The sequence below is a fragment of the Gossypium arboreum genome, chromosome 5 (genome assembly GCF_025698485.1).
Source record: "Gossypium arboreum isolate Shixiya-1 chromosome 5, ASM2569848v2, whole genome shotgun sequence".
NCBI classification, from domain to species: domain Eukaryota; kingdom Viridiplantae; phylum Streptophyta; class Magnoliopsida; order Malvales; family Malvaceae; genus Gossypium; species Gossypium arboreum.
The window spans coordinates 18,762,981-18,789,961 of NC_069074.1; the positions used below are offsets into that span (position 1 = coordinate 18,762,981).

Genomic DNA, 26,981 nt, shown 5'->3' on the forward strand with positions numbered 1-26,981 from the left:
GGGTATGCATACCGAAGAATGATGAGCTTATTCGAAAGATTTTACAGGAAGCACATAGTAGTTCTTTGTCTATTCATCCAGGTAGTATAAAGATGTATAATGATTTAAAAAAAAAATGTACTGGTGGGTAGGAATGAAAAGGGACATTTCAAAGTTTGTTTTTAGATGTTTGATCTGTCAGCAGGTAAAGGCCGAACATCAGGTACCTTCAGGTTTATTGCAGCCTGTGCTAGTCCCTGAGTGGAAATGGGATAGAGTTACTATGGATTTTGTGACAGGATTGCCGTTTACACCGAGAAAGAAAGATGCAGTATAGGTTGTGATTGATAAGTTAACGAAGTCGGCTCATTTTATCCCAGTTCGTATGGATTATTCACTTGACAAGTTGGCCGAGTTGTATATGTCAGAGATAGTCAAACTACACAGGTACCATTATCGATCATTTTAGACAGAGATCCAAGATTTACTTCACGGTTTTGGAAGAAATTACGAAGGCTTTGGGCACAAAGTTGAGTTTTAGTACTGACTTTCCACCCTCAAACCGACGGTCATCGAGAGAGTTATTCAGTACTTGAAGATATGCTTAGATGTTGTGTCTTTGGAATTTCAAGGCGCTTGGGAAAAATATTTACCATTAGTAGAGTTTGCCTACAATAATAGTTATCAATCGAGTTTGAAGATGGCACCTTATGAAGCTTTGTATGGACGTAAATGTCGCACACCTTTATATTGGATGAGCTTAAAGAAAGCCGGATTCTGAGGTTGATCTAGTTAAAGAAAGAAGAAAAGTGAAAGTTATCGAAATTGTTTAAAAGCGACTTCAGACGGTGAAGTCATATGCAAATTTAAAAGAAAAGAGATCGAATATCAAGTTGGTGACAAAGTTTTTTTGAAAGTATCCTGTGGAAGAAAGTTCTCGATTTGGCAAGAAAGGCAAACTAAGTCCATGTTTTATTTGACCGCTTTGAAGTGATTGAGAGAGTCGGACCATTAGCATATTGGTTAGCTTTCCCGATTGAGTTAGAGAAGATTCAAAATGTATTTCACGTGTCTATGCTACGTCGTTATTATTCAGATCCGTCACATGTGATTTCTTAGACAAAGGTTGAGATTCAACCAGACATGACTTACGGTGAAGAACCGGTAAAGATTCTAGCTCGAGAGGTAAAGCAATCAAGGAACAAAAGTATTGCACTTGTGAAAATACTATGGAATAGACATGGGGTAGACGAGGCTACATGGGAACCCGAAGAGGCTATACAAAAATAGTACCAAAATCTCTTCACAGGTAAGATTTTCGGGACGAAAATTCCTAAAGGGGGGGAGAAATGTAACATCCCGAAATAGGGCCTAAACGGAACAGTGGTTGCGAAACCACAAATCCGAGGTAGAATGTAACGACCTAATTTTCAAGAGTGTCAAAAATGGTGATTTGAGATCACTAAATCGGACAAATAAGATTGAACAAGATAGTAGCTTAATATTTATGAGTCAAGTAAGAATTTAGAAGAATTTGTGAAATGGTGAAATTAGTGAATTAAAATAATTTATTAGGTCGACGGGTCAAAAAGAGGTATCGAGACCTCGAATTTAAAATCGAGCTATAAATATTTTTATAAATATTTATGAAGTGTCATTGAGTTAGTATTAAAGTTTCGTTAGAAAATTTTGATGTTTGGATAGCTAATTAATTAAAAGGACTAAATCGAAAATAGCTCAAAATTTGTTAAATTGTGAGTAAATAGCTTAAGTATTTAAAAGATGGATTTAAAGAGCAATTAGACCCAAAGGTTAATGGCTGGACGGTTTGGGTATGAAATAAGCAAGAAAACAATGTGAACAAGGGACAAAATTGGAATTAGCATAAAAGTTAATAGTTAAAAAATGATGTAATTGAAAATCTAGACATTTCTTCATCTTTCTCAGCCGAAACGCCGTAGCAGGTCTCTTATGCTGGTTTTTCATATTTTTGCACCATGTAAGTTCAATTTTACTATTTCTTAGTAATTTTATGTTTTTGTGACTTTTACAATTAGGTCCAATCATCTAATTCATTAGTTTTTGATTTGGTGGGTGAAATTGGAAGTTACCCTGGCTGAGTAAGGGTAGTTTATGATGAATTATTATGAAATTGAAGTTCTAATTTCATATTAAGGTTGTTTTATTAAGTCATTTTGATAGAAAATGGTATTTAGGACCTAATTGTGTGCAAAATTGTGAATTAGATGTTGGTGTTGAAATTCAGAATATCAAAGGCTGTGAAATAGTTTATAATGATAAAATAAAAGTGTTAATTTAGAAAAATTAGTTCAATTGATGGGTGAATTGAGCAGGACTAAATTGTAAAAACTATAAATTTTGGGGTAAAAGTGAAATTTCGAATTTTGAACAGCATAAATTGTGAAGTGAAATAGAAATCAAATAAATTCTAATGAGTAGAAATATTTTATATTATAGATCAAGAATCCAAAGAAGAACGAGGAAAAGAAAAGTAAAGGACTAAATTGTAAGGTTTAGTCACATTTTGTATCAAGGTAAGTTTACAGTAAATAAATGCAATATTCTTTTATTTTACATTATTATTGTCAATTTCAGCATTTATATATTATGTTATGGAAATATTTAAAGTCGAATTTAAGGTGAAGTGACAGAGGAAAAGTGTTAGAAAGCCCTGGTTGAACCCTAGGAATGTTAGGATATTAGGGTTGACAGACGTAATGAAATGAGCCATGTAAGTTCATATTAGAAATATGGCTTTGGAGACAGGATTGAGCCATGTAAGTCCATATTATATATGGCATTGGAGACAGGAATAATTCATGTAAGTCCATGTCAAAGACATGGCATTGGCGAGATATTGATAGACAGAAGCGACCCTAGTATCCTTAGTATTCCGAGTGGTTCAACGGGTCAGGATACTGAGTTAAATTACAGTGAATTAACAGCAAAGGAAAAGTAGATTATACTTATGAAAAGGAAAGGTCGGTAAGAAAGAAGGTAAGGGAATAAAGAAGAAGATAGAAATTGAGAAGTAAAGAAATTTATGATGTTAGATGATATTATGCATAATTATCCATTATGTTGAATGTTGTGATTTATTTGCTTGTAAGCTTACTAAGCCTAGTGCTTAATCTCTTTATTTTCTTCTTCTTATAGTACTTATCTAGTCACTCGGGGATCGAAGGAAATGTCGGAGGCCGATCACACTATCAAAGAAATAACTCGGTATAACTAGACGTTTTGTTTTAGGTATGGCATGTATAGAAACTTAGCTACTTTTGGTATAATATGAATAATGAATGATGTGTAAATACTTGCTAGTGATTAGCTAAGAAAATAGCTGATGATATACATGTTTATTAATATGTATGATTGAATGATGATTATCACATGAAAATTATGAAAAATGTGAAAGTAACCTAAAAACAGATTCAAGTAACAGAAATGATGTAACTTTGAAAAATCACTAAAAATTGTAGAAACATAATTTGAAGATGAATAATATATGAAATTAAAGCTTATTATGTATATTTTCTTATAGAATAAGCAAAACAGGTAAAAGTATTATATTTTATGATATATCTGAGTTTTAGTGAAACAGGGTCAGAGCGATTTCTGGATCCCCTGTTTCAACTTTGGAAATTCACCATAAATTGTACAAAACTAATTAGAAGGTATAATTTATATGGTTAGAATGCTTGTTGAATCTAGTTTTGAGAGAAACAAACGACTTAGTCATATGAATTTTGTACAGGAATAAAAATGGTTCGTAGTAAGAAGAGGTCAGTGCAGTCGAGTTTTGAAATAGGGGAAACTTTAACTAATAAACTGTACTAATTGGCTAAGTAAAAAATTCTAGAAAAAAATTAGTAGATATATATATGAGTCTAGTTTCATGAAAAATTTACGGATCTTAATTTTGAGTTTTGAAACTCGAGAAATGAATTTTTAAGTAACCATGATGCAGAAAAACAGTTTATTCCGAAAATTAAAATAAGTGATTTAGAGTTGTTTAAAAGGTAAGATAAGTTTAGTAACACCTCAAGCTTGACTCCGGTGATGGTTTCAAGCGTAGGGGCGTTACACTGGTCATATGGAAATATATGTACAAAATAGTTGTATGAAATAATTATGAAGATAGATAAATGAAATAAGTATAAGTACATAGAATATAATTTATGTTAAGTTTAATATAAACTATTACCGAATAAATATACATAAAATATATGGAAATGATGGAGCATGAAATATTGATATAATGAAATGAATGATATATACTTATGAAGAAACGGTAAGAGAATGATATGTTTCATGACATGTACATATATGATTATCTTTGATATGTTGATACAAGAAAATTATGTAGTTAAAGACAATTATTAAACTCAAGTGTGACATGTTGAGAAAATAAGTATATCAATGTTGAATTTATATGAAATATGTACTAGTATACTAAAAATGTTGCTGTTTGATACTTATACAAGTGCCAAGCTGTTGATTGAATGGTAATATATTTATTTATATGATGCATTGAATCGGTAAGTATTTAATTGAGTTTTTTTTAGGTGATCTGCAAATTCTAGTAATACTCCGAAACCCTGTTTCGGCGACGGATACGGATTAAAGGTGTTACATATTATGACTCCCCATCTCTAATAATAATTAATAATTAATTAGTATTTACATAAAACACATACACATATAAAGTTGTAATATATAGTTTTAATATATGGATGTGTGAGATGTCTAATAATTAATTAATTAATTAGTATTTACATAAAACAATTAGTAAAATAATGATCAAATAATTAATTCGTTTTATAGAAATCCACTGACGAATCGTTTATTAGTTAAATTTTGTTTTTAGATTAAGTAGGAAAAATATTTCTAATTAATATTATAATTAATTCTCAAATTTAATTATCTAAATTAATTAATGAAAATACTTAATTTCGAAATATGAGTTAAAAATCATTTATCAAAGAACGAAAAAAATAAAAGTATATATTAAGTGACAATAATCCAACATAAATATTTTCATAACTTGTGTCATTTGTAAAATAATTTAGAAAACACTTGTAAAAGATAAAATCTCTTTAAAATAAATAAAATATTTTTTTCTTTTCTAAAATTAAATCATGATAATAATTAAATATTATCAATTAAATTAATAAATTGCTAACTCACATAAAAATAAAAATTGGCTTCCTTCTCTTTAGCAGCCTCCTCCACACCTTCAACATGACATAAACAAGTATTTCAACTCCATTAATTTTTGATTTAGCCATTTTATGGTTGCCTAACAATAAAAATTGTTGTAATAATTGAAAAATGTACACCCATACTCAAACTCCTCATATTTGTTATTAGTGCTTGTAAAATAACAAAAGATGTTAGCAAAAGGTTTTTTCTCTCCCAAATTAAGGCTACTTTGCAACGTGGATTTCAACGACCTTCGTTTAAAGTTTCCTAGATGTAGTTTTGCTTTGGGTTGGAGCAAGCCTAAAAAAATGATCCCAATCATTACTTCATTCACTTCGGGATAAACAAATTCTAAGAAAGCATTCGTCTTTATTTTTATTATATAAAAGAAAGACCATGTATATATGCATTATGCTGAATAAAGTGCATCCTGATGTGCTCACCTATACATGGGTTCATAATGCTATATGTCTCAGATTGTGGACAGGAGGTTCACCATGCCTGGGCGAGGACTACACAAAGCTACCAAGGGCTCAGCTTTCGGCATGGTGAGCCCCGTGCCTTCCCTCATATCGATTTCCTCCTCGCCAATTCTATTCCACTCAAATGACTGAATCAAGGAACCAATTACCAATCCTACCGCTTTCCTGCCTAGATTAGCCCCAGGGCAAGCCCGCCTTCCCACACCAAAAGGAAGTAGTTTACACCCTCCACCTTCTTCCCCACCTTCAAATCTCTCTGGCATAAATCTTGTGGCCTCCTCCCAAAGCTTAGGGTCCCTTTGGATGGTCCACGCATTAACAAATAACATTGTTCCTTGTGGTACACTATATCCACAAACCACGCAATCTTTTGATGATTCATGTGGTAATAGCAATGGTGCTGGTGGAAATAACCTCATAGTTTCTGAAATTATGGATTGTAGATAATTCAACTTTGGCAGGTCTGTTTCATCTAAAAACTTGTCTTGTCCCACTTCAGCAGTTATTTCAGTCCAAGCTTTATGCATGGCTTCAGGGTGATTAAGAAGAAGTGAAATTGCCCATTGCACGCTCACGGATGAAGTTTCTGTTCCCGCACCTAGCACTGCCTACAAACATGTTTTAAAGATCTAGGAACTTAGGAATTGGAAAGGTCAAAAGGGATATGTATATCAAATACTTAAATATATATATATTTCAGAGAAATATCCATATTTAATACTAAGAATTATCTAAGGTGATTTAGCCTCTTTATTATAAATTTTTTAGCTCCTCTATTTTTCTAAATGTGTATATTCGGTTAATTGTTTATATTAATTTTATCGAATAATTTGACATGACATGATGTACACACTTCCACATGTTTTATAATCAAATAAATTATTTGTATATTATATTTTTTCATTTTAAATAAGAAAACAATTTATATAATTATAGTCATGCCACCAAGATAAGACACAGTCAAATTATTTTACAGAATTAATAAAAAAAAGGTTGACATCAAAATTGAAAAATACATTTTAAAAAATACAATAAAAACTATAAAATATTTATAAAAATACATTATTATTTAAACACTTTACTTTTAGAACTTTAAAATTATATTTATAAAAAATTAGTTATATTTTGTATTTAATTTTAAAAGATAAACACCGAAATTTTTTAAAATTTACTAAAACCTACTACACAGACTTTTTATAAAATTTGACCTTGGAGCTTTCTTCTCAAAAGTTGAATAATGAATCTTTACTTCAAAAAAAAAAAAAAACAGCTTGCAAACAGATGTCATCACTATTCACATGATGTGGATTATCTTGTGCTGCAAATTGTGGAAAACAAAAGTAATTTGTTAAAATACAATTTTTTTTCTGACAATTAATTAATTTTTTTAAAAAAATTATCAACTTAACTATGGATGACGCATGAAGGGGAGACTTTGAGCATGTTGACCTACAAAAACAAAAACATAAAAAGAAGTCCATACTTCAAGATTCATGGATCTTACCAATATAGTTCCTTTTATGGTTTCATCAGTATAGAATTCCGGTTCAGTTTGTTGCAAGGATAACATGACATCGATCAAAGTTGTTTTTGTGGCTTTGTTGCTCGCATCAGATGAACCCGAAGACTGATGGGTTGAGTCTGCCCTCATCTCTCTATGCTCTTCAAGAAGGAACTGTAGGAATTTGTCAAGTTTCTTCATGGTTCCCTTCATCTTCCTCTCTACACCTTGGAAATCAACCCACTGAAGCACAGGAAAAAAGTCGTTCAAATTTGTGCTTCCATGGAGCTCCGTGGCCTCTTTCATGATGTCTTGAAACTCCATGGCTTTTTTATCCACTACATCTTTACCATAATATCGCTTTCCAGCAATCATCCTTAGAATAATATTGAAAACAAGGTCCATAAGCTTTGATGAAAGTTCCACCTTTGCCGGTTTCCTGGTGGAGGCCAGGAATAGTTCCTTTAGCAATAACTGCATTTCCTCTTGCCGGATGCCGGCAAACATGGCGAGCCGGCTTGTGGAGAAGAGCTCCACGGTAGTGAGACGCTTAAGGTTACGCCAATAATCACCATAGGGTGCTAATCCTATAGTAGAATAGTTATAATTGAGGTGTTTGCCAGCAAGCATCTGAGGGCGATTTGCAAAGATGATATCATTTTTTGTAAAGCACTCTTCGGCTGCTGATGCTGAGGAGACTATAAGGACTTTACGAGTTCCGAACTGAAGGAGGAGAATGGGGCCATATTTTTGTGAAAGTTGATGAAGAGTTCGATGAAATGGTTCTTTTAGAAGATGGAGATGGCCTATGATTGGCAAAGCTGGAGGGCTAGGTGGTAAATTTCTTGGAGTTGGACATTTTTGTACGATGGATTTGAAAACTAATGCAAAGAGGAAAATGGAGATGCAGAGTATGATGTTGAACAAAGTTACTTCCATATTTTCTAATGCTGGGGGGCAACTCTCTCTCCTAAATATCAAATTAATCCTCCAGCTTATACATATACCGATGTCAAGTGTACAGATCAGAATGGAATATATTTATTATACACGTAACAAACAGCACTTATTGTATAGCTGTATGTATCACACTATTACCACCAAACTATTTAAGGCTAGGCTATTCTCTGTGGCACTCAAACTTCAATTATGAGAGAGGAGTTTAATCAAATCAGGCCGTGGAGAACACAGAGCCTCCAATGGCGTACCCTTGGACAAAGCTGGTCCAGTACCAGGGGTCATATCTACTTCGGCTGACCCTACCCTTTCCCATTCAAACCATTGCATAGCTGCACCAAGTGCCAATAAAACCAACCGCAAGTGTCACGGGTTGCGCATGGGAGCCCGCAACCATGACACATCTGTGTGAACTATCAAGAAGGAAGGAGGTTATTTGGCCCAATCAGACCGGGCCATTGCTTGAAGAGATTGAAGGCCCATCTACAAGTTAGACAAATATGGAAACATGATCTTACAAGATATTATTTTATAAGATTACATATCTTAGATAAGATATGTAATCTTAGAAGATATGATTTTATATTTGGTGGTAGGTGCCTTTTAATCTTAGCCATTGATGTACTTAATTTTGTACCGTTGGATTTGGAGAGGCTCAACTATAAATAAGAGACCTCTTCCCTCATTGTAAATCACTTGAGTTTTGAGCAATAAGAATTCTTGAGAGCATTCTCTCAAATCTCTCTCTTGTGTTCTTATTTTCTTTGGCTTGTTCTTGTCTCGTTCTTCTTTCATCTTGTTTGGCTTTAAGGTGCTTTCGCTTAAGTTGTGTTTTGGGAAAAATTCTGTTGAATCCTTCTTTTGTAGAAGTTAGGCTGACTTAGGCGTTTTTGGAGTAAGAAACTGCCTAAGGCCGCACGGATAGTGAGGCAAGAATCCTAAGTCCGTGACAGTTGGTATCAGAGCCGGTTCGAAAGCACTTTCGAGATATGTCGAAAGAAGTTGTTGATCAGAATGAGCCAATGGAGACCCGTGGGAGGGCTAGAAAGGCTAGTCGATCGAGGGATATGCTGTCGAGCTTGGAGATTCGAGTGGTCAATCTCGAGGAGTCCGTTGGTGACATGAAGGAGACACTCGAAGAGGTCCTAACCCGTATGGAGGAACTGAGGGAAGATAGCAAGGAGTTTGTGTTGGACTCCCTCAGATCCACTTCGGACAAACTGACAGGGAGGGATGAAGCTCTTGAGGCCCTGTTGACTGCCATGAAAGAAGAGATTGCTTGAGCAGGGGAGCTCGAAATCGTAAGGCGCCTGGAAGTGGGATGTTGGCTTCGGGACCGAAGCAACGTCATGTGGATGTTCCAAAACCCGAGAAGTTCAAGGGAGTTAGGTCCGCGAGAGAAGTGGACAACTTCTTGTGGGAATTGGAGCAATATTTTCGAGCAATTGGCATTGAGGATGATGCCACCAAGGTAAACACCGCTTCCATTTACTTTTCGATGTTGCTCTCTTGTGGTGGAGACGTGGGTCCACGGATGAGAAACGTGGAGGAACGACCATTGGAACTTGGGAGGAGTTCCAAAGAGAGTTGAAGAAGCGTTTATCCACAACATGCCGAAAAGGAGGCTCGTGCTAAGTTGCGTAAACTTACGCAACAAGGTACTGTTCGAGATTATGTTCGGGAATTCAGCGAGTTGATGCTTCAGATCTCAGACTTGAATGAGAAAGAAGCATTCTATTGGTTCGAGGATGGTTTAAAAATGTGGGCCAAGCAAGAGTTGCGTCGCCTAGATATCACCGAATTGACCGAAGCTATGGCAAAGGCAGAAAATTTCTATGATGTTGGGGGAAGAAAGTTTGATAATAACGATTCTTCCAAACCCAAGTCGGGACCAAAAGACAATGGTGGGGGAAACAAGGATCAAAGGGAAAAGAGCGACGAAGGCCCAAAGTCTAGTCAAGGTAAGCCTTGGGATAGAAAAGGACCAATGAAGTGCTATCTCTGCCAAGGCCCACATAGAATAAGTGTCTGTCCAAAGAGAGCCGCTTTTCATGCCATGGAGGCACGCAAGGAGACCGAAGATGACACCAAAAGCCTCAATTCGATATTAGGAGGTGTCGAAGAGAAGTCAAGCAATGGGCTGATGTTTGTGGACATCATCGTAGCTGGCAAAAGATTGAATGCACTTGTTGATACTGGTGCATCTGATTTATTCATGTCTAAAGAAATGGCAAAGGAACTGGGCCTTAGAATCGAGGAAGATTCGGGACGAATCAAAACGGTAAATTCAGAAAGCATTCCCATAACGGGGGTGGCAAAAGGGGTGGAACTCAAACTTGGCGAGTGGACGGGCAAAGCGACCATTAAGGTAATCCCACTTGATGATTACGATTTTGTAGTTGGATTAAGTTTACTTGATAGGCTTAATGCGGATATTCACCCTTCCGAGAACTACATGACAATCTCCGATGCAAATCAACGATATATGGTGAGAATGAAAAGGAAGGGAAGCATGGAGGGAAAAACCTTATCGGCAATCCAATTTGCCAAAGGAGTCCGTCGAAATGAAGTCTCCTACCTAGCTACCTTGAGAGACAATATGGATGATAAATTTGAGGGGGAAATTCCAAAGGAAGTGGAACGGTTGCTAAAGTCATTTCAAGATGTAATGCCCATGGAGTTGCCCAAAAGATTGCCACCAAAGAGGGAGGTGGACCACAAGATTGAGCTGTTGCCCAATACTGAACCGCCAGCAAGGGCACCATATCGAATGGCTCCACCGGAACTAGAGGAATTGCGGAAGCAGTTGATAGAGCTTTTAGATGCCGGGTTCATTAGACCATCTAAAGCCCCATTTGGTGCACCTGTGTTATTTCAAAAGAAGCATGATGGATCTTTGAGAATGTGCATCGACTACAGGGCCCTAAACAAAATCACTATAAAAAACAGGTATCCCATTCCTCTTATTGCAGATTTGTTCGATCAACTTGGTAGCGCGAGATGGTTTACTAAGTTGGATTTGCGATCGGGGTACCACCAAGTGAGAATAGCCGAAGGGGATGAGCCCAAGACAGCCTGTGTAACTAGATATGGGTCCTTTGAGTTCTTGGTGATGCCGTTTGGGTTGACAAATGCTCCGGCCACATTCTGTACCCTAATGAATAAGGTATTACAACCTTTCTTGGATCGTTTTGTGGTTGTTTATCTTGACGATATTGTGGTGTATAGTAAGACGCTCGAAGAACATGTGGGACACTTGGGAAAGTGTTCCAAACTCTACGAGAAAATGAGCTATATGTCAAAAGGAGAAATGTTCCTTTGCCCAACGAGAGGTGCCATTTCTAGGCCATATTGTGGGAGGTGGCACGATTGAATGGATGAAAGTAAAGTTCAAGCAATTGCCGATTGGGAGCCACCAACCAAGGTGACGGAGTTGCGGTCTTTCCTTGGATTAGCAAATTACTACCGTCGCTTCATTGAAGGCTATTCCAAGATCATCGCACCCTTGACGGACTGTTGAAAAAGGGCAAAGTGTGGGATTGGGACCTCGGTGTAAGAAAGCCTTCAACCAAGTGAAGCAAGCGATGACGAGTGAGCTGTATCTCGCATTGCCAAATTTTTCAAAGGCGTATGAGGTACGCATACGACGCCTTGAGTATGCGATTGGAGGGTGTTGATGCAAGATGGGCATCCGATTGCTTTCGAGAGTCGAAAGCTTAACGAGACAGAACGAAGATACACGGTGCAAGAAAAAGAGATGACGGCAGTGGTGCATTGTTTACGCACATGGAGACACTATTTGCTGGGTTCCAGGTTTGTGGTATTCACTGATAATGTTGCAAATAGCTATTTCTTAACCCAGAAAAAGTTGTCCCCCAAGCAGGCTCGTTGGCAGGTTTTCCTAGCAGAGTTTGATTTTACCATGGAATACAAGCCGGGGAGTGCCAACATTGTGGCCGATGCACTTAGCCGAAAAATGGAATTTGCAACGATAAGCCAACCCGAGAGTCCCTTATTAAAGCGCATTCAAGAAGGACTGTCCCATGATCCCACGGCCAAAAATCTGATGGAGCTTGCTAGAGATGGAAAGACAAGGCGATTTTGGCTCGAGGGAGAATTACTATACACTCATGGGCGACGTCTATATGTGCCTCAACATGGGAATTTACGAAAAGAAGTCATGAAGGAATGTCATGATTCAAAATGGGCTGGCCATCCCGGAGTACACCGCACCTTGGCTCTATTGGAGGATCGATTTTATTGGCCTCACATGGGTGATGATGTGGAGACCTATGTGAAAACTTGTTTAATATGCCAACAAGATAAGGTTGAGTTGAAAGCCCCTGCTGGTTTGTTACAACCGTTGCCCATTCCGGAGCGCCCATGGGAGAGTTTGTCCATGGATTTTATCACAGGCTTGCCTAAATCTGATGGATTTGCGAGTATTTTTGTTGTGGTGGATAGGTTTTCGAAGTATGCAACTTTCATCCCGCAACCAAGGAGTGTCTCTTGAGGAGGCAGCTCGCTTATTCCTTAAACATGTGGTGAAGTATTGGGAGTACCACAATCTATCATCGATGATCGAGATGGGCGGTTCACGGGTCGATTTTGGACGAGTTGTTCAAGTTAATGGGCTCGAGACCTAAACTTTTCTACTAGCATGCATCCACAAACCGATGGGCAAACCGAACGAGTGAATGCATTGTTGGAGACGTATCTTGACACTATGTAAGTGCAACACAAAAGGATTGGCCAAAGTTGTTGGATGTGGCCCGTTTTCATACAATTTACAACGAAGTGGGCAACGAACCGAGTCCGTTTGAGAGATAGTGACGGGCAATGTACCGCTTACACCCAATGCGATTGCAACTCGTTATGCAGATCGAATCCAAAGACTTATCGATTTGCAAGGGATTGGCAAGAGCAAAACGATCTAGCTAGAGCTTGTCTACATAAGGCAAGTAAGCGCAACAAGAAATGGGCGGACCAAAATCGAAGGGACGTGCAATTTCGAGTTGGTGACCCGCTTGCCAAACTACACCGATTCTGCGACATGATGGGTTACACAAAGGACTCGTTCGGTATGAGGGCCATTTCGAATTGTGAAGAAGGTAGGCAAGGTGGCCTACAAGCTTGAGTTGCTGAAAAGCTTAAAGTTCATCCAAGATTCCATGTGAGTATGCTTAAGCCATTCCATGAAGATGGAGGAGACCCAAATCGAAGCAAGTCCGAACGAGCACCAATGGGGTAAAAGTCGCCTATGATCGAGAGGTCGAGAACATTGAAGCGGATCGTGGTCGGGGCGTAAGTACTACCGGCATGGCCGTGAATACTTAGTCCGATGGAAGGATTCCGGATAGTGAGATGAGTTGGGAACCCTTTGAAGCCTTGTGGCAATTCCAAGACAAGATAGATCGATACCATGCGGAAGACGCGACGAGGGCGTCGCTAGATTTGGTGGGGGAGAATGTCACGGGTTGCGCATGGGAGCCCGCAACCATGACACATCTGTGTGAACTATCAAGAAGGAAGGAGGTTATTTGGCCCAATCGATCGGGCCATTGCTTGAAGAGATTGAAGGCCCATCTACAAGTTAGACAAATATGGAAACATGATCTTACAAGATATTATTTTATAAGATTACATATCTTAGATAAGATATGTAATCTTAGAAGATATGATTTTATATTTGGTGGTAGGTGCCTTTTAATCTTAGCCATTGATGTACTTAATTTTGTACTGTTGGATTTGGAGAGGCTCAACTATAAATAAGAGACCTCTTCCTCATTGTAAATCACTTGAGTTTTGAGCAATAAGAATTCTTGAGAGCATTCTCTCAAATCTCTCTCTTGTGTTCTTATTTTCTTTGGCTTGTTCTTGTCTCGTTCTTCTTTCATCTTGTTTGGCTTTAAGGTGCTTTCGCTTAAGTTGTGTTTTGGGAAAAATTCTGTTGAATCCTTCTTTTGTAGAAGTTAGGCTGACTTAGGCGTTTTTGGAGTAAGAAACTGCCTAAGGCCGCACGGATAGTGAGGCAAGAATCCTAAGTCCGTGACACAAGCCCATGGTAGCGCCAGGACAGGCTCTCCTCCCAAGTCCAAATGGAAGAAATTTCGATCCTTCTTTCTCTTCCGAACTTCCCTCAAACATTTCAGGCTTGAATTCGGTTGGGTCTTCCCATATACTAGGATCCCTGTGGATGGCCCAGGCATTAACCATGAGCAGTGTACTATGAATGTTTGTATTTCTGGTTTATTGTTTTTAACGACGATTATGAAATTAACTTTATAAAATTATGTGAAATAAATCTGAATTGTTTTAATAACATAATATGACGTCACACAATCAGATTCGATAACGGGTCGAATGTCACACTTTTAATTAAAATTAATATAATATTGAGTTTCATTTGATTTTCTTTTTCATTAATGTTTAAATATTAAATTATTTCAAATTACGTCATTTTTAATACAAGATTTTTAATCCTAAAACCTTTTCCAACTTTTAAATATTAATTTTGTTTGTTTCTTTATTTCAACTTTTAGATATCAAATAAAAGTTTTTAAACTAAACGTATTTTTTTCCTTTTTTCAACTATTAAATATTGCATATGTATTTTAATTAAAACTTTAATATCTTTGGTTTCATGTGTTTTTTTAGCTTTTATATTATTTCAAAGGTTTTTTGTTTTCATGTAATTGTTATTAAGTCAACAAGTAATTAGAGAGAGTGATAATGAATTTTGTCCCTAAATCAAGTTCGAATTCAAAATCATCACTATTAAAAAGATTTTATCTGAATATCATTCCCAACTTAGACAATATCGATTTTACACTATAAACGAATAAAAACACTTGTGATTATATAAAAAAAATTATAATTTTAATACAAATTTTATATTAAAAATATATATTTTATCAAGTCCTAAACCAACTTATCTAACACTCTCTTTTAATTCTTGAATTACAAAATCCTAAAAGACTTATCTAACTCTCTATATATGTTTGTTAATTGGTTGCATACTCATATATATGCTTTCCAAAATTTCGATTTCCTTCAGACTTACCCAATTTTATATATTCCTTTGTTTATTATTTCTTATAAGCTCACATTTAATTAGTCGAAAACAAGTTTCAATATATTCGATCAAAATCACAGTCATAATTTTGGAAAAATTAATATTGACATATTAATCCTGATACATATTTTACTTTTTATATAAATATTTGTTAGAGATTTAAATTATGCACTATAAAATTAATTTTAAAATTAACCATTCAATTCCCAATTGATTTTACTAAAATATTTATTAACAATTCAAAATATCTTGGTACTTTAATATATTTACAATTTGATCCTATTTCGATCTCAAGTTAGCAGAAGAACTATTGTAAACTCGTTTTCATATCGTATTATACATATGTGTTACTTGTATTTGAATGTCTAATATTATGTAATTGAATATAATTGATCGTAGTTGCTTGGGCAACAAATGTGGCATCTTGTAGTTAGGACCCGACGATTGGATCAGGTATCGTGGTGTTACAACTAAATTGTAAAAGTTCAATCGCTATAGAGTTTTAATTAGGAAAAGGCTTGAAAACCTATATAGCAATTAACCAAATCGGCAAACATGGTTATTTAACCATTTCTAATCACATGATGATGTTTCCACTTAGACTAATTAAGAATAAAATAAACATGATTAAATCTTAATTAACTTAATTAAATTAGATTAATTAAATCTTAATTAATGTATATGCATTAAAGTTCATGGAAAGATGAAATAAAACCATCATCTTTATCAAGCCTCATCGTCCACTTGAAGGAAAACAAAAACCATCATTGTTGAGCTTAAAAGCACTCAACTATTACAAATTAACAATGTAAATTAAGCTAGTTTTATGTAAATTTTATAGAATTATGATCATGGGAGCTTGATTTAGCTTGTCCATGTATCAATTTGTTTAATTGTTGAAATTTTGATAAGTTTTCATTGTTGAGAATTGGATGAATTAGGTGTGAAATTAATAGAAATTAAGCTTAGATTATGAAAAAGACTAAATTGTAAAGCTTAATTGTTAGCTTTGTACATTATGGACCAAATTGAATAAAATAAAAATACGTTATGAAATAGTAATAAGAATAGAAATTATAAGGTCCTTAATGAATAAATTTGAAATCAAATTTTAATTCGAAGCTCTATACCGAAATTACGTTTGTCCCAAGTTTAGAGACTAAATTAAATAAATTGCATGTAATACCTCAAAAATTTTTACAGTAAAATATTATCCGTGATATAGTAAAATAAGGAAATAAAGTGACAAAAAGGGAATTTTTGAGTGATGTCAATATAGAGAAGTATATTATGATATATTAATTCAAGAAAAGACTAAATTGCAAAGATGAGAAAAGTCTTGTTGCACAAGAGTAAATACTCAAAAATTAAGGGGTTGAAGTGTAAATATAAAAAAGTTGAAGGACTAATGGTGAAAATATTTTAAGGGTGGAATGATCTAGAAACCAAGAAAAATTGATGAATTAGGACCAAATTGAATAGGTAAAAAAATTATGAGGGACTAAATCGTAATTTTACCAAATTAAGTGATGACTCAAGGATGGAATTCTAAAAGATCATGAAGGGCAAAATGGTCAATTAGTAAGAGAGAGAATTCTAGAATGTAATGATTATGTTGATGATATTTTAAATTAATTAATTAGATAAATATTATTTTATTAATATTTTATGAGATATTTATTATTATTATATTATTATTTATTTAGTATAAAAGGAAGGAAAGATGAAGAATTATCAACACATTTCCTTTCCCATGCAAACTAACGTAAAATAAGAAGAAGAAAAGAAGTTTGCTTTCTTTACAATTTAGTCCTTCTACCAAAAATTCATTATTTTCACCTAAAAATTGAAAGAATTTCCATAGCCATCAAGAGAGAAAAATAGCAAGGAGATGATGGGGAGCAAGAATATCAAGTTGGATTCAAGAAATCGAAGCTGGAGGAGAGAGAAAAATCAAGTTAAAGATTGAAGTCAATAAGAAAAAGTAAGTACATCAAGATTTCAATATGTTTTTAAGTTTGTTATTATTGATAAAGCTTGGAAATAATGTTATAGTAGAGTTTTCTTACATAAGGTCCTATGTTCTTGATATGTTAGTGAAGAAAAATAAGAGAAAGTGATGAGAAATGGTGTAGAAAAGAAAATAAGGATGTTATAACATGGTAATTAATATCTTGTACTAAAACAGTTTTGGACAGCAGCAGTAGTCTAAATTTGAAAAATCATCAAAAATTGTAGAAATCTAATTATAGGATGAATAAAATATGAAATTAAATCTTATTAAGTCTCTTTCTTATAGAAGAAATTATGTAAGCAATGGAATTCTAAATCATGAGATATGATGAATTTTGTGAGACAAGGTCAGAATGATTTCGGGTTCCCCTATTCTGAATTTGTAAAATCATAAAAAAATTGGATAAAAATAATTAGGGCCTTAAATTTATATGTTCATAATCCTGAATGAGTCTATTTTCAATAGAAACAAATATGAACATCATTCGAATTCTGTACAATGAGTTAATTAATTTTTATTGAAAAAGGGTCACAACTGTCAGACAGCAGAATAGGGGTAACTTTAAAGAATAAACTGTACTTATTGACTAAACCAAAAATTCTGAAAATTTTATGGTAAGAATATATATAAGTCTAGTTTCAGGAAAAATTAGCAGATCTTAATTTGGAGTCCTATAGCTCCAGATATAAATAATTTAGTGACTATGACACAGATGGACAGCTTGAATATTCATAAAAGTAAATAATAAAGATTATAGATAATGTTACTTACAAGTGTGCTACATACATCAAGGATGTGGAATGGAGAGGAGGAGGAGGAAAACATATATGAATATTCATTAAGCATGGCTAATTTGCATATTTTAGGCTTAGGGACTAAATTGAATAAAAGTAAAACTTTATGGGTAATTTTGTAAAAATGTCAGAAACGACCAAATTGCATGAAATGGATTATTTTATTATTTAAATTACAAAATTGAATGAAATTATTAATTTAGTTCAAGATCGGGGGAAAACATGTTTTAGGGATTAAATTGAAAAGTGTTGAAATTATAGAAAATTCTGATATTTTATAGAATTCATGGACTGTTATCAATATATATGAGAATAATAGCTGGAAATAAGGATTAAATTGCAAGAATTTTATTTTCCTGACCCTAAGGACGAAATCGTCATTAATTAAAAGTTTAGGGGTAAAATGGTAATTTTGCCTAGAGCATTAATTAAATGCATTAGAAGATGAAATGAATGAAAATGATGATCAAATTTATTTATAAAGATCCGGACGACTCAAATATGAGACTTGATCGTGGAAAAGAAAAGATATCGGATTAATGAAATTATAAACACAAACAAGCAATGAGGTAAGTTTGTGTAACTTGAATTGTATTTTAAATACTTGAAATATGTGGTTATGTGATGAAAATATGATTTGAATGTTCAATTCATGATATTTGATGAAATATTGATAATATTCGATATAAATTGAAAATAAATCACAGTTGAATGAAAGAAAAATTCGATGGATCTCTGGAAAGGAATTGATGGTAAAAAAGATCTAGCCCGGACGGGTGATCCTATTCTGATATAGCCCTCTCGAAGAATACGTGTAAAATGGATTTAGCCCGGACGGGTAATCCGAATTAGGGTCTGAATTTAGCCTGATTAATTCTGATCCAAGCTCATTAGAGTAATTGTCGTTGCAGGGGATTTAGCCTGGACTAGTAATTCTGATCCAAGCTCATTAGAGTAATTGTCGTTGCAGGGGATTTAGCCTGGACTGGTAATCCCGACAATACTCTATAACTTTATATTACAGGGGATTTAGCCTGGACTGGTAATTTCACTGTAAGGATGAGGTTCGCGGGAGTGTGCTCTCTGATATGAAATGTGTAAGACCATGGTTGAAAGATACCATGGCAACCTGATATGAAATGTGTAAGACCATGGTTGAAAGATACCATGGCAACCTGATATGAAATGTGTAAAACCATGGTTGAAAGATACCATGGCAATGTGATATGAAATGAACAAGACCATGGTTGAAAGATACCATGGCAACATGACAGAAATGAGTAAGACTATAGTTGAAAGACACTATGGCATCATGTCAAAGATAAATAAGACCGTGGATGGGAGACGCCTAACATCTGTTGAACAATTGATATTCGTGTAATATGTATCGATGACGAATGGTTATATGAAATAATTATGAAGATAGATAAACGAAATAAGTATAAGTACATGGAATATAATTTATGTTAAGTTTGATATAAGCTATTACCTAATAAATATACATAAAATATATGGAAATGATGGAGCATGAAATATTGATATAATGAAATGAATGATATATGCTTATGAAGAAACGGTAAGAGCATGATATGTTTCATGACATGTACATATATGATTATCTTTGATATGTTGATACAAGGAAATTATGTAAGTTGAGACTATTATTAAACTCAAGTGCGATATGTCGAGAAAATAGATATATCAATGTTGAATTTATATGAGATATGTGCAAGTATACTAACAATGTTGCCGTTTGATGCTTATACAAGTGTCAAACTGTTGATTGAATGATAATATATTTATTTATATGATGCATTGAATCGGTAAGTATTTAAATTTTTTTTTAGTGATCTGTAAATGGTAGTAATGCTCCGAAACCCTGTTCTGACAGCGGATACGGGTTAGGGGTGTTACATTGCAAAATATGTTTGGCTTTATATTTGAATGTGATTTGATTGACTTTGATATTGTGACATTGCTTAATTATTATTCGTAGCTAAAGACAACACTGTGCTGTCGAGAGGGAAAGGAAAACGAGAGTCGACAACGAGTGGCGCAAAATTTTGGTTTGTATTTCTATGATTCGAGATCAAACCAGATATTGCATATTCATGATATTTTGCATAATGTGGTATTGAAATGAGTTAATAATCGTTGTTTGACTTGAATTATTATAATTGAGATTGGATATCCAAAAAGTGGACTGAATTGAATGAAATAGAAAGTAAAATGATTTGATTGAAATGTGATATGTGGCTTGAAAATGAATTGAAACATGTTATAAAATGTGATGAAACTGTGAAATGATGATGATTTGAGAAGGTTAGAATATAAATTGAATCATATAATGAAATTGGAAAATTGGTTACCCTATTAGTTATTCTGACAGAGTTAGATATAGTTGGCATACTATAAGGTCAGGATATTGATTTAAAACCATTGTTGCCAAGCAACTTGGGGTGGTAAAATGACATGTTGAGTCATCGTTTCTCGGCAACCCGAGGTGGTTGTACATGTTTAGAGTCATTGTTGTCGGGCCACCCGGGGTGACAAATCTGTGTATCCGTTCTGAGTCTATGTCTAGTTAATAGGGTTATATAAACACGATTTGTATACATGGTAAATTGAAATGAAATGTGATTGATTTGGTACAATTGCACGCATATGAAATGCGATATTCGACATCATGGGCAAGATCATGCTAAATAAGTTAAAAACGAGCCCTAAGGTGTCTGCGTACAAGTTAATGACTGTGTTTGAATAAGTATATGCTTATGGATGATAATGTGAAATGAATGAAAGATAATATGACAAGTATATGTATATATGGCATAGTTTAATTATATGAATTCATGGTTAGGTTTATGTTATTAGTTGATATGTTACAAAAGAATACCTTAATGTTGAATAGCATGACTGATATGTTTAGGTATTTATGTAATAAATTGATGTGCAAAATGGATATGTGCAAGCTATATGGTAATGGAAGTTTTGGCATGAGTATGTATGCGATTTGGCTATAATTGAAATAGAGTAGAATGTTTGCATTTATTTATACTTGTACTATATATTGACTTGAATCATGGAATACCACTAAGTTTTATCACTCAGCGAACGATTTGTTTTCTCCAGACACAGTTAAATTCTAAAGTTTTTAAGCATAATCTAGCATCCAGCTAGAGGTCTTCGACTCAACAATGTTTGTATAGTTCTGTTTTGTTATGTACCTAGGTTGAGTTAATTTTGGCATAATATGTGGTCATGTTTATTTGTGAAGTTAGAATTGGTATTTTGGAAATGGTCACAGGATTTGAAATGCATAAATTAGTTGATATGTTTATGATCTATTTGAATATGTATATATATGTCAAATGCTTAAATGGTGGTACTATGAAAATTAGCTTATAAGTTGTATGGTATTGATGAAATGGTTGCATTGTATTAGTACATTTGTGAATAAGGTACTATTGTATAGAATTGAACTTTTGAAACATATGTATTTTGTTGGAAAAGTACATTAGAAATGTTGAATTTTTATTTAGGTAAGTGTAAGTTGGTGCCATTTTAGACTATTTGCAAACAGATGGTCACGTCGCAACGTTGGACCCTTGTCGTCGTGATGAGACCTAGTTAATATATTGCATTGTGACGAGGAACCCCTAAAGTCGCGATGTCAACCCTAGATTTTGAAATCTTTATGATTTGGTCCTAACTGGACCTCGAGTTAGCAATAAAGTTTTCATAAGCTCGTGTAAGACTCGAAAATGATTGTATATCATATCATATGCATGTATTACTTTTATTTAAATGTATAATGGTATAAATTGAATATATTTGATTGTAGTTGCTCCAACAACGAATATGGCATCCTATAGCTCAGACCTGACAATCGGGACCGCTATGGGGTGTTACATTTAGCGTCGTCACGACGTGACCAAGTTAGTGAGTTATGTCATGGCAAGGAATCCCCGAAGTTAAAACGTCAACCTAAGATTTTGAAAACTTTACAGTTTGATCCTAATTCGAACTTAGCATTAGAGCTTTCATAAGCTCGTTTATGACCCGAAAATGATTATATATCGTATCATATGCTTATATTACTTGTATTTGAATGTTTAATGGTATAAAATTGAATATAATTTATCGTAGTTGCTTCGGTAACAAATGTGACATCGCGTAACTCAAACCCAATGATCGGATCAAATATCGAGGTATTATATTTAGAGAAATTATTCTTAGATACCACCAAAACCATCTGAACGTAAAAGTGAACAGCAAGCAAATCAACTATGGAGGGCAACATAAAGTAAACGACAATTTTGGTGTTAGAAAGTGGCAATTAGCCGACGGAAGCAACACACAGTTAAATAATTGTTAGACCAAGTTTTCTTCATTCTATCAAAAAAATTTATTTTATTCATTACTTACTAGTAATATATTTCATTTACACATATGGTGCGGTGAAGTCCACAAAATTCAACAAGATTTTGGAAATGCAAAACCCCACCATTGCTTGCAGTTCATGTAACGTCCCCTAACCCTTTACAGTCGCCGAAACAGGGTTACGAGACATTACCAGTCAGTACAATCCAATTCCGGTCATTAATTAAAATAAATATTCACACTCATCCTAGTTTTAAGATGTTGTCCCTTTAATGGGCCCTCGCGGTTCAATATGAACAGTAAATCCAATTTGGAACTAATTTAGAATCACTACGAATTTTTAATAAATTTCAAAATTCATACTATATACCGTTGCCAACCATAATTTACTTATTTCATCAATACTTTTACAACCTAAATGACTCTCATTAAACATCCTAGGTACATGCCATTATCAATACTCAACATACTTTACCTCATTGAATTCGGGATCGATGCGGGATGTTGATTCAACAGTCTAGCCTTAACTTAACTCATGCACGAAACAAACCGTCAATGAGTATACACTCAGTGGTATTTCTATAATCTGAACACTTAAGCAATTATAAAACTTATTAATTTATATATATCGAACTATTCAAACTCAATGAGTATTCAAACATTCACTTTTCAACCAATGTTTTGGTCTACTTTAAATTTCAAATCATTTATTAATTTCAATAGCAATTAATCAATCAGTAATGTTCATTAACAATTAGAACAATTATTTATTCAGTAACAGTCAGTTATTCGGCAACAATCAATTATTCAATAATAACCAGTTATTCAGTATCGATCAATTGATTGGTTATCCAGTAACAGTCAATTATTTAGTAAAATCAGATATTCAGTAGCAATTAAGTTATTCAGTGACAATCAGTTATTCAGTAATGATCATTTATTCAGTAATATTCAGTTATTCAGTAACAGTCTATTATCCAGTAACGGTCAATTATTCAGTAACAGTAAATTATTCAGAAATAATCAGTTATTTTATACATTTATTTACCCCTATTAACATTACTCGGACTCAAACGGATACACGGATCCAACCAACACACCAATACGGCACATAGTGCCTCATCGGCCGAAGTCGGAACAGTAACAGTAACAGTAGCAATACGTGTAACACCCCTCACCCGCATCCGACGCCGGGACGGGGTTCGAGGTGCTACCTGACTTTTACTAACACTTCTATACTAAACAAGGCCATGAAATCTTAAATAATTAAAAACGTTTCTTTTCACATACAATTTATCCCATATACGGGCTTACGAGGCCCAAAACATACATCTGGAGTGGTTCGGGACCCAACCGGGAACTCATGAAAAACTTAGAAAATCTCTTGCATCAAGGCTTCATACGCCCGTGTGGGTATAGAGCACATGCCCGTGTGCTAGGGACACGCCCGTGTCCCGAACCCGTGTCCAAAAACCTAGACAAATACAAGGCTATTTTCCAAGCCATTTTGTCACACTCACAACAGATGCACTCATACTTATACAATAACATACAACATGGCAAAATTAGGTACTTAAACATTCCTAACATGTCATGATTATGGCAATTTCACATGCAATAGATATCATAGATTTTACTCACATCTTTACCACATTCATGCTATAATCATTATAAACTCATCACATAATACCATAGCACATGCATGCATAATTAAAATGGATTTACAACCCCATAATCAAAATAGGCCAACACATATGGCTAAAGCCATATCACATACTCTAATATTTAAACTCCTATACATGCCATAGGCTCAAAGAACTTGAAATCACTACACCAATAACATTAGCTTGACAGTGTGATAATATCTCTGACGAACTCCAACCCGAGCTAACCTGACAACCCTAGGAAACATGGGAAAGAAGGGGGGGTAAGCTTTCGCTTAGTAAGTTCATATGAAAACAATAAGCAACTCATTAACTTGTTTTATCAATGTTTACAACACATTCTCAAGTTCACTACAAGTTGTCTTTCTGAGTAATAGTAACTAAATTATTTATATCTGGAGCTACGAAACTCCGAATTAAGTTCCGTTAATTTTCCATGAAACTAGACTTATTTTCCTTTCTTCCATAAAATTTCCAGAATTTTTGGTTAAGCCAAATAGTACAGTTTATTCCTCAAATTTACCCCTGATTCACTGTCTAACAGTTCTGACCCTTCTGTACTAAAGTTCAATTATCTCATAGTACAAGACTCAAATAATGTTCTCGTCTATTTCTCTTGAAACTAGACTCATATTTATACTTAATAATTTTTTTCTAGAATTTTCGGTTGGGCCAATTAGTACAGTTTATTAGTTAAATTCTCCCCTATTTCAGGGTATGACCACTTTGACCCCTGTGCACTACAAACCAAATTTCTCCCTGTACAGAATTTCAACGACCATTCCGTTTATTTCCCCTAAAAATAGACTCAATAAGGAATCCATGAATGTAAATTATGACTCTTAATAATTTTTGTATAATTTTTGGTGAATTTCTAAAGTCAGAATAGGGGATCTCGAATTCATTCAGACCCTATTTCACAAGAATTCAAATATCACACAATATGGAATTCTTTTTCTTCCCCTGTTTCTTTCATGTGAAAATAAACTTATTAAGCTTTAATCCCATATTTTATTCTGCCTCTAACTCACTTTCCACTATTTTTAGTGTATTTTCAAAGTTACACTACTGCAGTAATTCAAATCTGTCAAGGCTAAATTACTCATTCATGATCATTGTTCACAAAATTAATACAACATCATTTGTATAATCATCACCGAGACATTCATATCACATTTTCATTTACCATCTTACCATTTTGTTGTTATGTCGAGTTTTCAACCCGAGGGTTAAGTACATACCTGTTCAAAGTATCCATTTCACAACATTTATCAATACGTCCCTTTCATCTCGAGTATTCCTCCATTTGAGTAGAATTTTACCCATTGAACACATCGGAATATAATTCGGATACATGGAAAGTTTGCACATAAATGCCACATATGTAGCCAAGCTACCATGTAACCCGCCCATAAGTAAACTCGGACAGCATCCATAAGTGAACTCGGACTCAACTCAACGAGTTCGAACATTCGCATCCATAAGTGAACTCGGACTCAACTCAACGAGCTCGGATGCCCAAATATTTCAGTGACATGTCACTTGTATCCTAATCGATTCCTAAGGTTCAACGGGACCTTTTTCCCAATCAGGTGTCTCAACCATCTTCTACGGAATGCCGATACCAATACTCGGTAGTATTTCACATTTTCCAAGTATATCATATAATTTGACATATTATCAAACAATTATCACAAGTATAATATCTCATAATAATTATCATATCATTTAAATAACATCAAAACATTTAAAATAATAACTATGTTACCAACATTTACATATGAACTTACCTCGATACCACAAAGGTAAAAAAAGACGTAATTATCCCTTAATCGATTTCTTTCCGTTCTAGGTCCAAATCTCGATTTTCATCATCTAAAATATCACATTCAACTTATTAAAACAATGTACTGATCAAATTAGTCCATTGACACACTTGAGCAATTTTTACAATTTTGCCCCTATATTTTGCCAAAATTACCAAATTACCCCTAGGCTCGTAAAATAATTTTTATCACATTTCTTTACTCCTTGAGTCTAGATGAACCATTTTCATAACTATAGCAACTCATAATTTCAACTATTTCACACATTTACAACTCATTTTACAACTTAGCAATCTAGCCTTTTTTAAGGTGTTTTCATGTAATTTCTTTCACAAAAGTTGTTTATTAGACAACTAGGACTCATAATCTTCCATAAAAACACAGAAAACAACACATTTACTCTCATGGCAAAACCCTGGACTCTTCATCATTTTGCAAAATAAACCCCTCATATGAAAGCTTATGCTTTAGGGGTTCCAAAAATGTAAAAATCATCAAGAAAGACATTAAAAATCACTTACTAGCAAGGGATGTAAGTGGCTGATATTTCAGAGCTTCAAAACCCCTTTCTTTTCTGCCATTTTAGGTGGAGGAGAAGAAAAAAATGATAGCTTTTTCTTTTTAATTTGTTAATAATAAAACTAGTCAAAATTGGTGACCAATTTCGCCTAATTTTGACTTTTCAACAATTTTTTTTGTCTCCCATGGCCGGCCATCACAATTTCAATGGCCTAATTTCACTTTAAAGACCCCCAATTTAAGATACAAGGCAATTTAATACCTTTAGGTATTAAAACACAACTTTTACCTTTTACGCGATTTAGTCCTTTTTCGAAATTGGACTAGAAATTGCTAAAATTAACTTACCAAAATTTACATGCACTTATAAAATTATATTATAACACATAAAATAATACTAAAATAATTTTCTCTGGCCTCGGAATAGTGGTCCCGAAACCATTGTTCCGACTAGGCCCAAAATCGGGCTGTTACAATACGGTACACAGAGTACCTCATCGAAACAAATTCTGAACAGTAACAGTAACAGTAACAATATTCAACACACAAAGTGCTGAATCGATA

General features: G+C 34.4%; 1 protein-coding gene and 2 long non-coding RNA genes across 3 annotated transcripts; 1 reads left to right on the forward strand and 2 right to left on the reverse strand.

Moving 5' to 3' along the window:
• Window positions 1-2,484: 2,484 nt before the first annotated feature.
• LOC128292640 (uncharacterized) lies at window positions 2,485-3,426 on the forward strand. The gene is made up of 2 exons (XR_008282608.1): window positions 2,485-2,534; window positions 3,157-3,426. It is a non-coding gene; the product is annotated as an uncharacterized LOC128292640 (long non-coding RNA).
• Window positions 3,427-5,551: 2,125 nt separating this feature from the next.
• LOC108452596 (cytochrome P450 81Q32-like) lies at window positions 5,552-8,193 on the reverse strand. Its single transcript, XM_017750398.2, has 2 exons — window positions 7,189-8,193; window positions 5,552-6,292 (listed from the first exon to the last, which is right to left on the reverse strand). The coding sequence occupies exons 1-2, from the start codon at window positions 8,122-8,124 to the stop codon at window positions 5,675-5,677; spliced, it is 1,554 nt and encodes a 517-aa protein (XP_017605887.1). The 5' UTR covers window positions 8,125-8,193; the 3' UTR covers window positions 5,552-5,674.
• A 15,859-nt stretch (window positions 8,194-24,052) lies between these two features.
• LOC128293189 (uncharacterized) lies at window positions 24,053-26,551 on the reverse strand. The gene is made up of 3 exons (XR_008283297.1): window positions 26,420-26,551; window positions 25,863-25,947; window positions 24,053-24,309 (listed from the first exon to the last, which is right to left on the reverse strand). It is a non-coding gene; the product is annotated as an uncharacterized LOC128293189 (long non-coding RNA).
• Window positions 26,552-26,981: the final 430 nt, after the last annotated feature.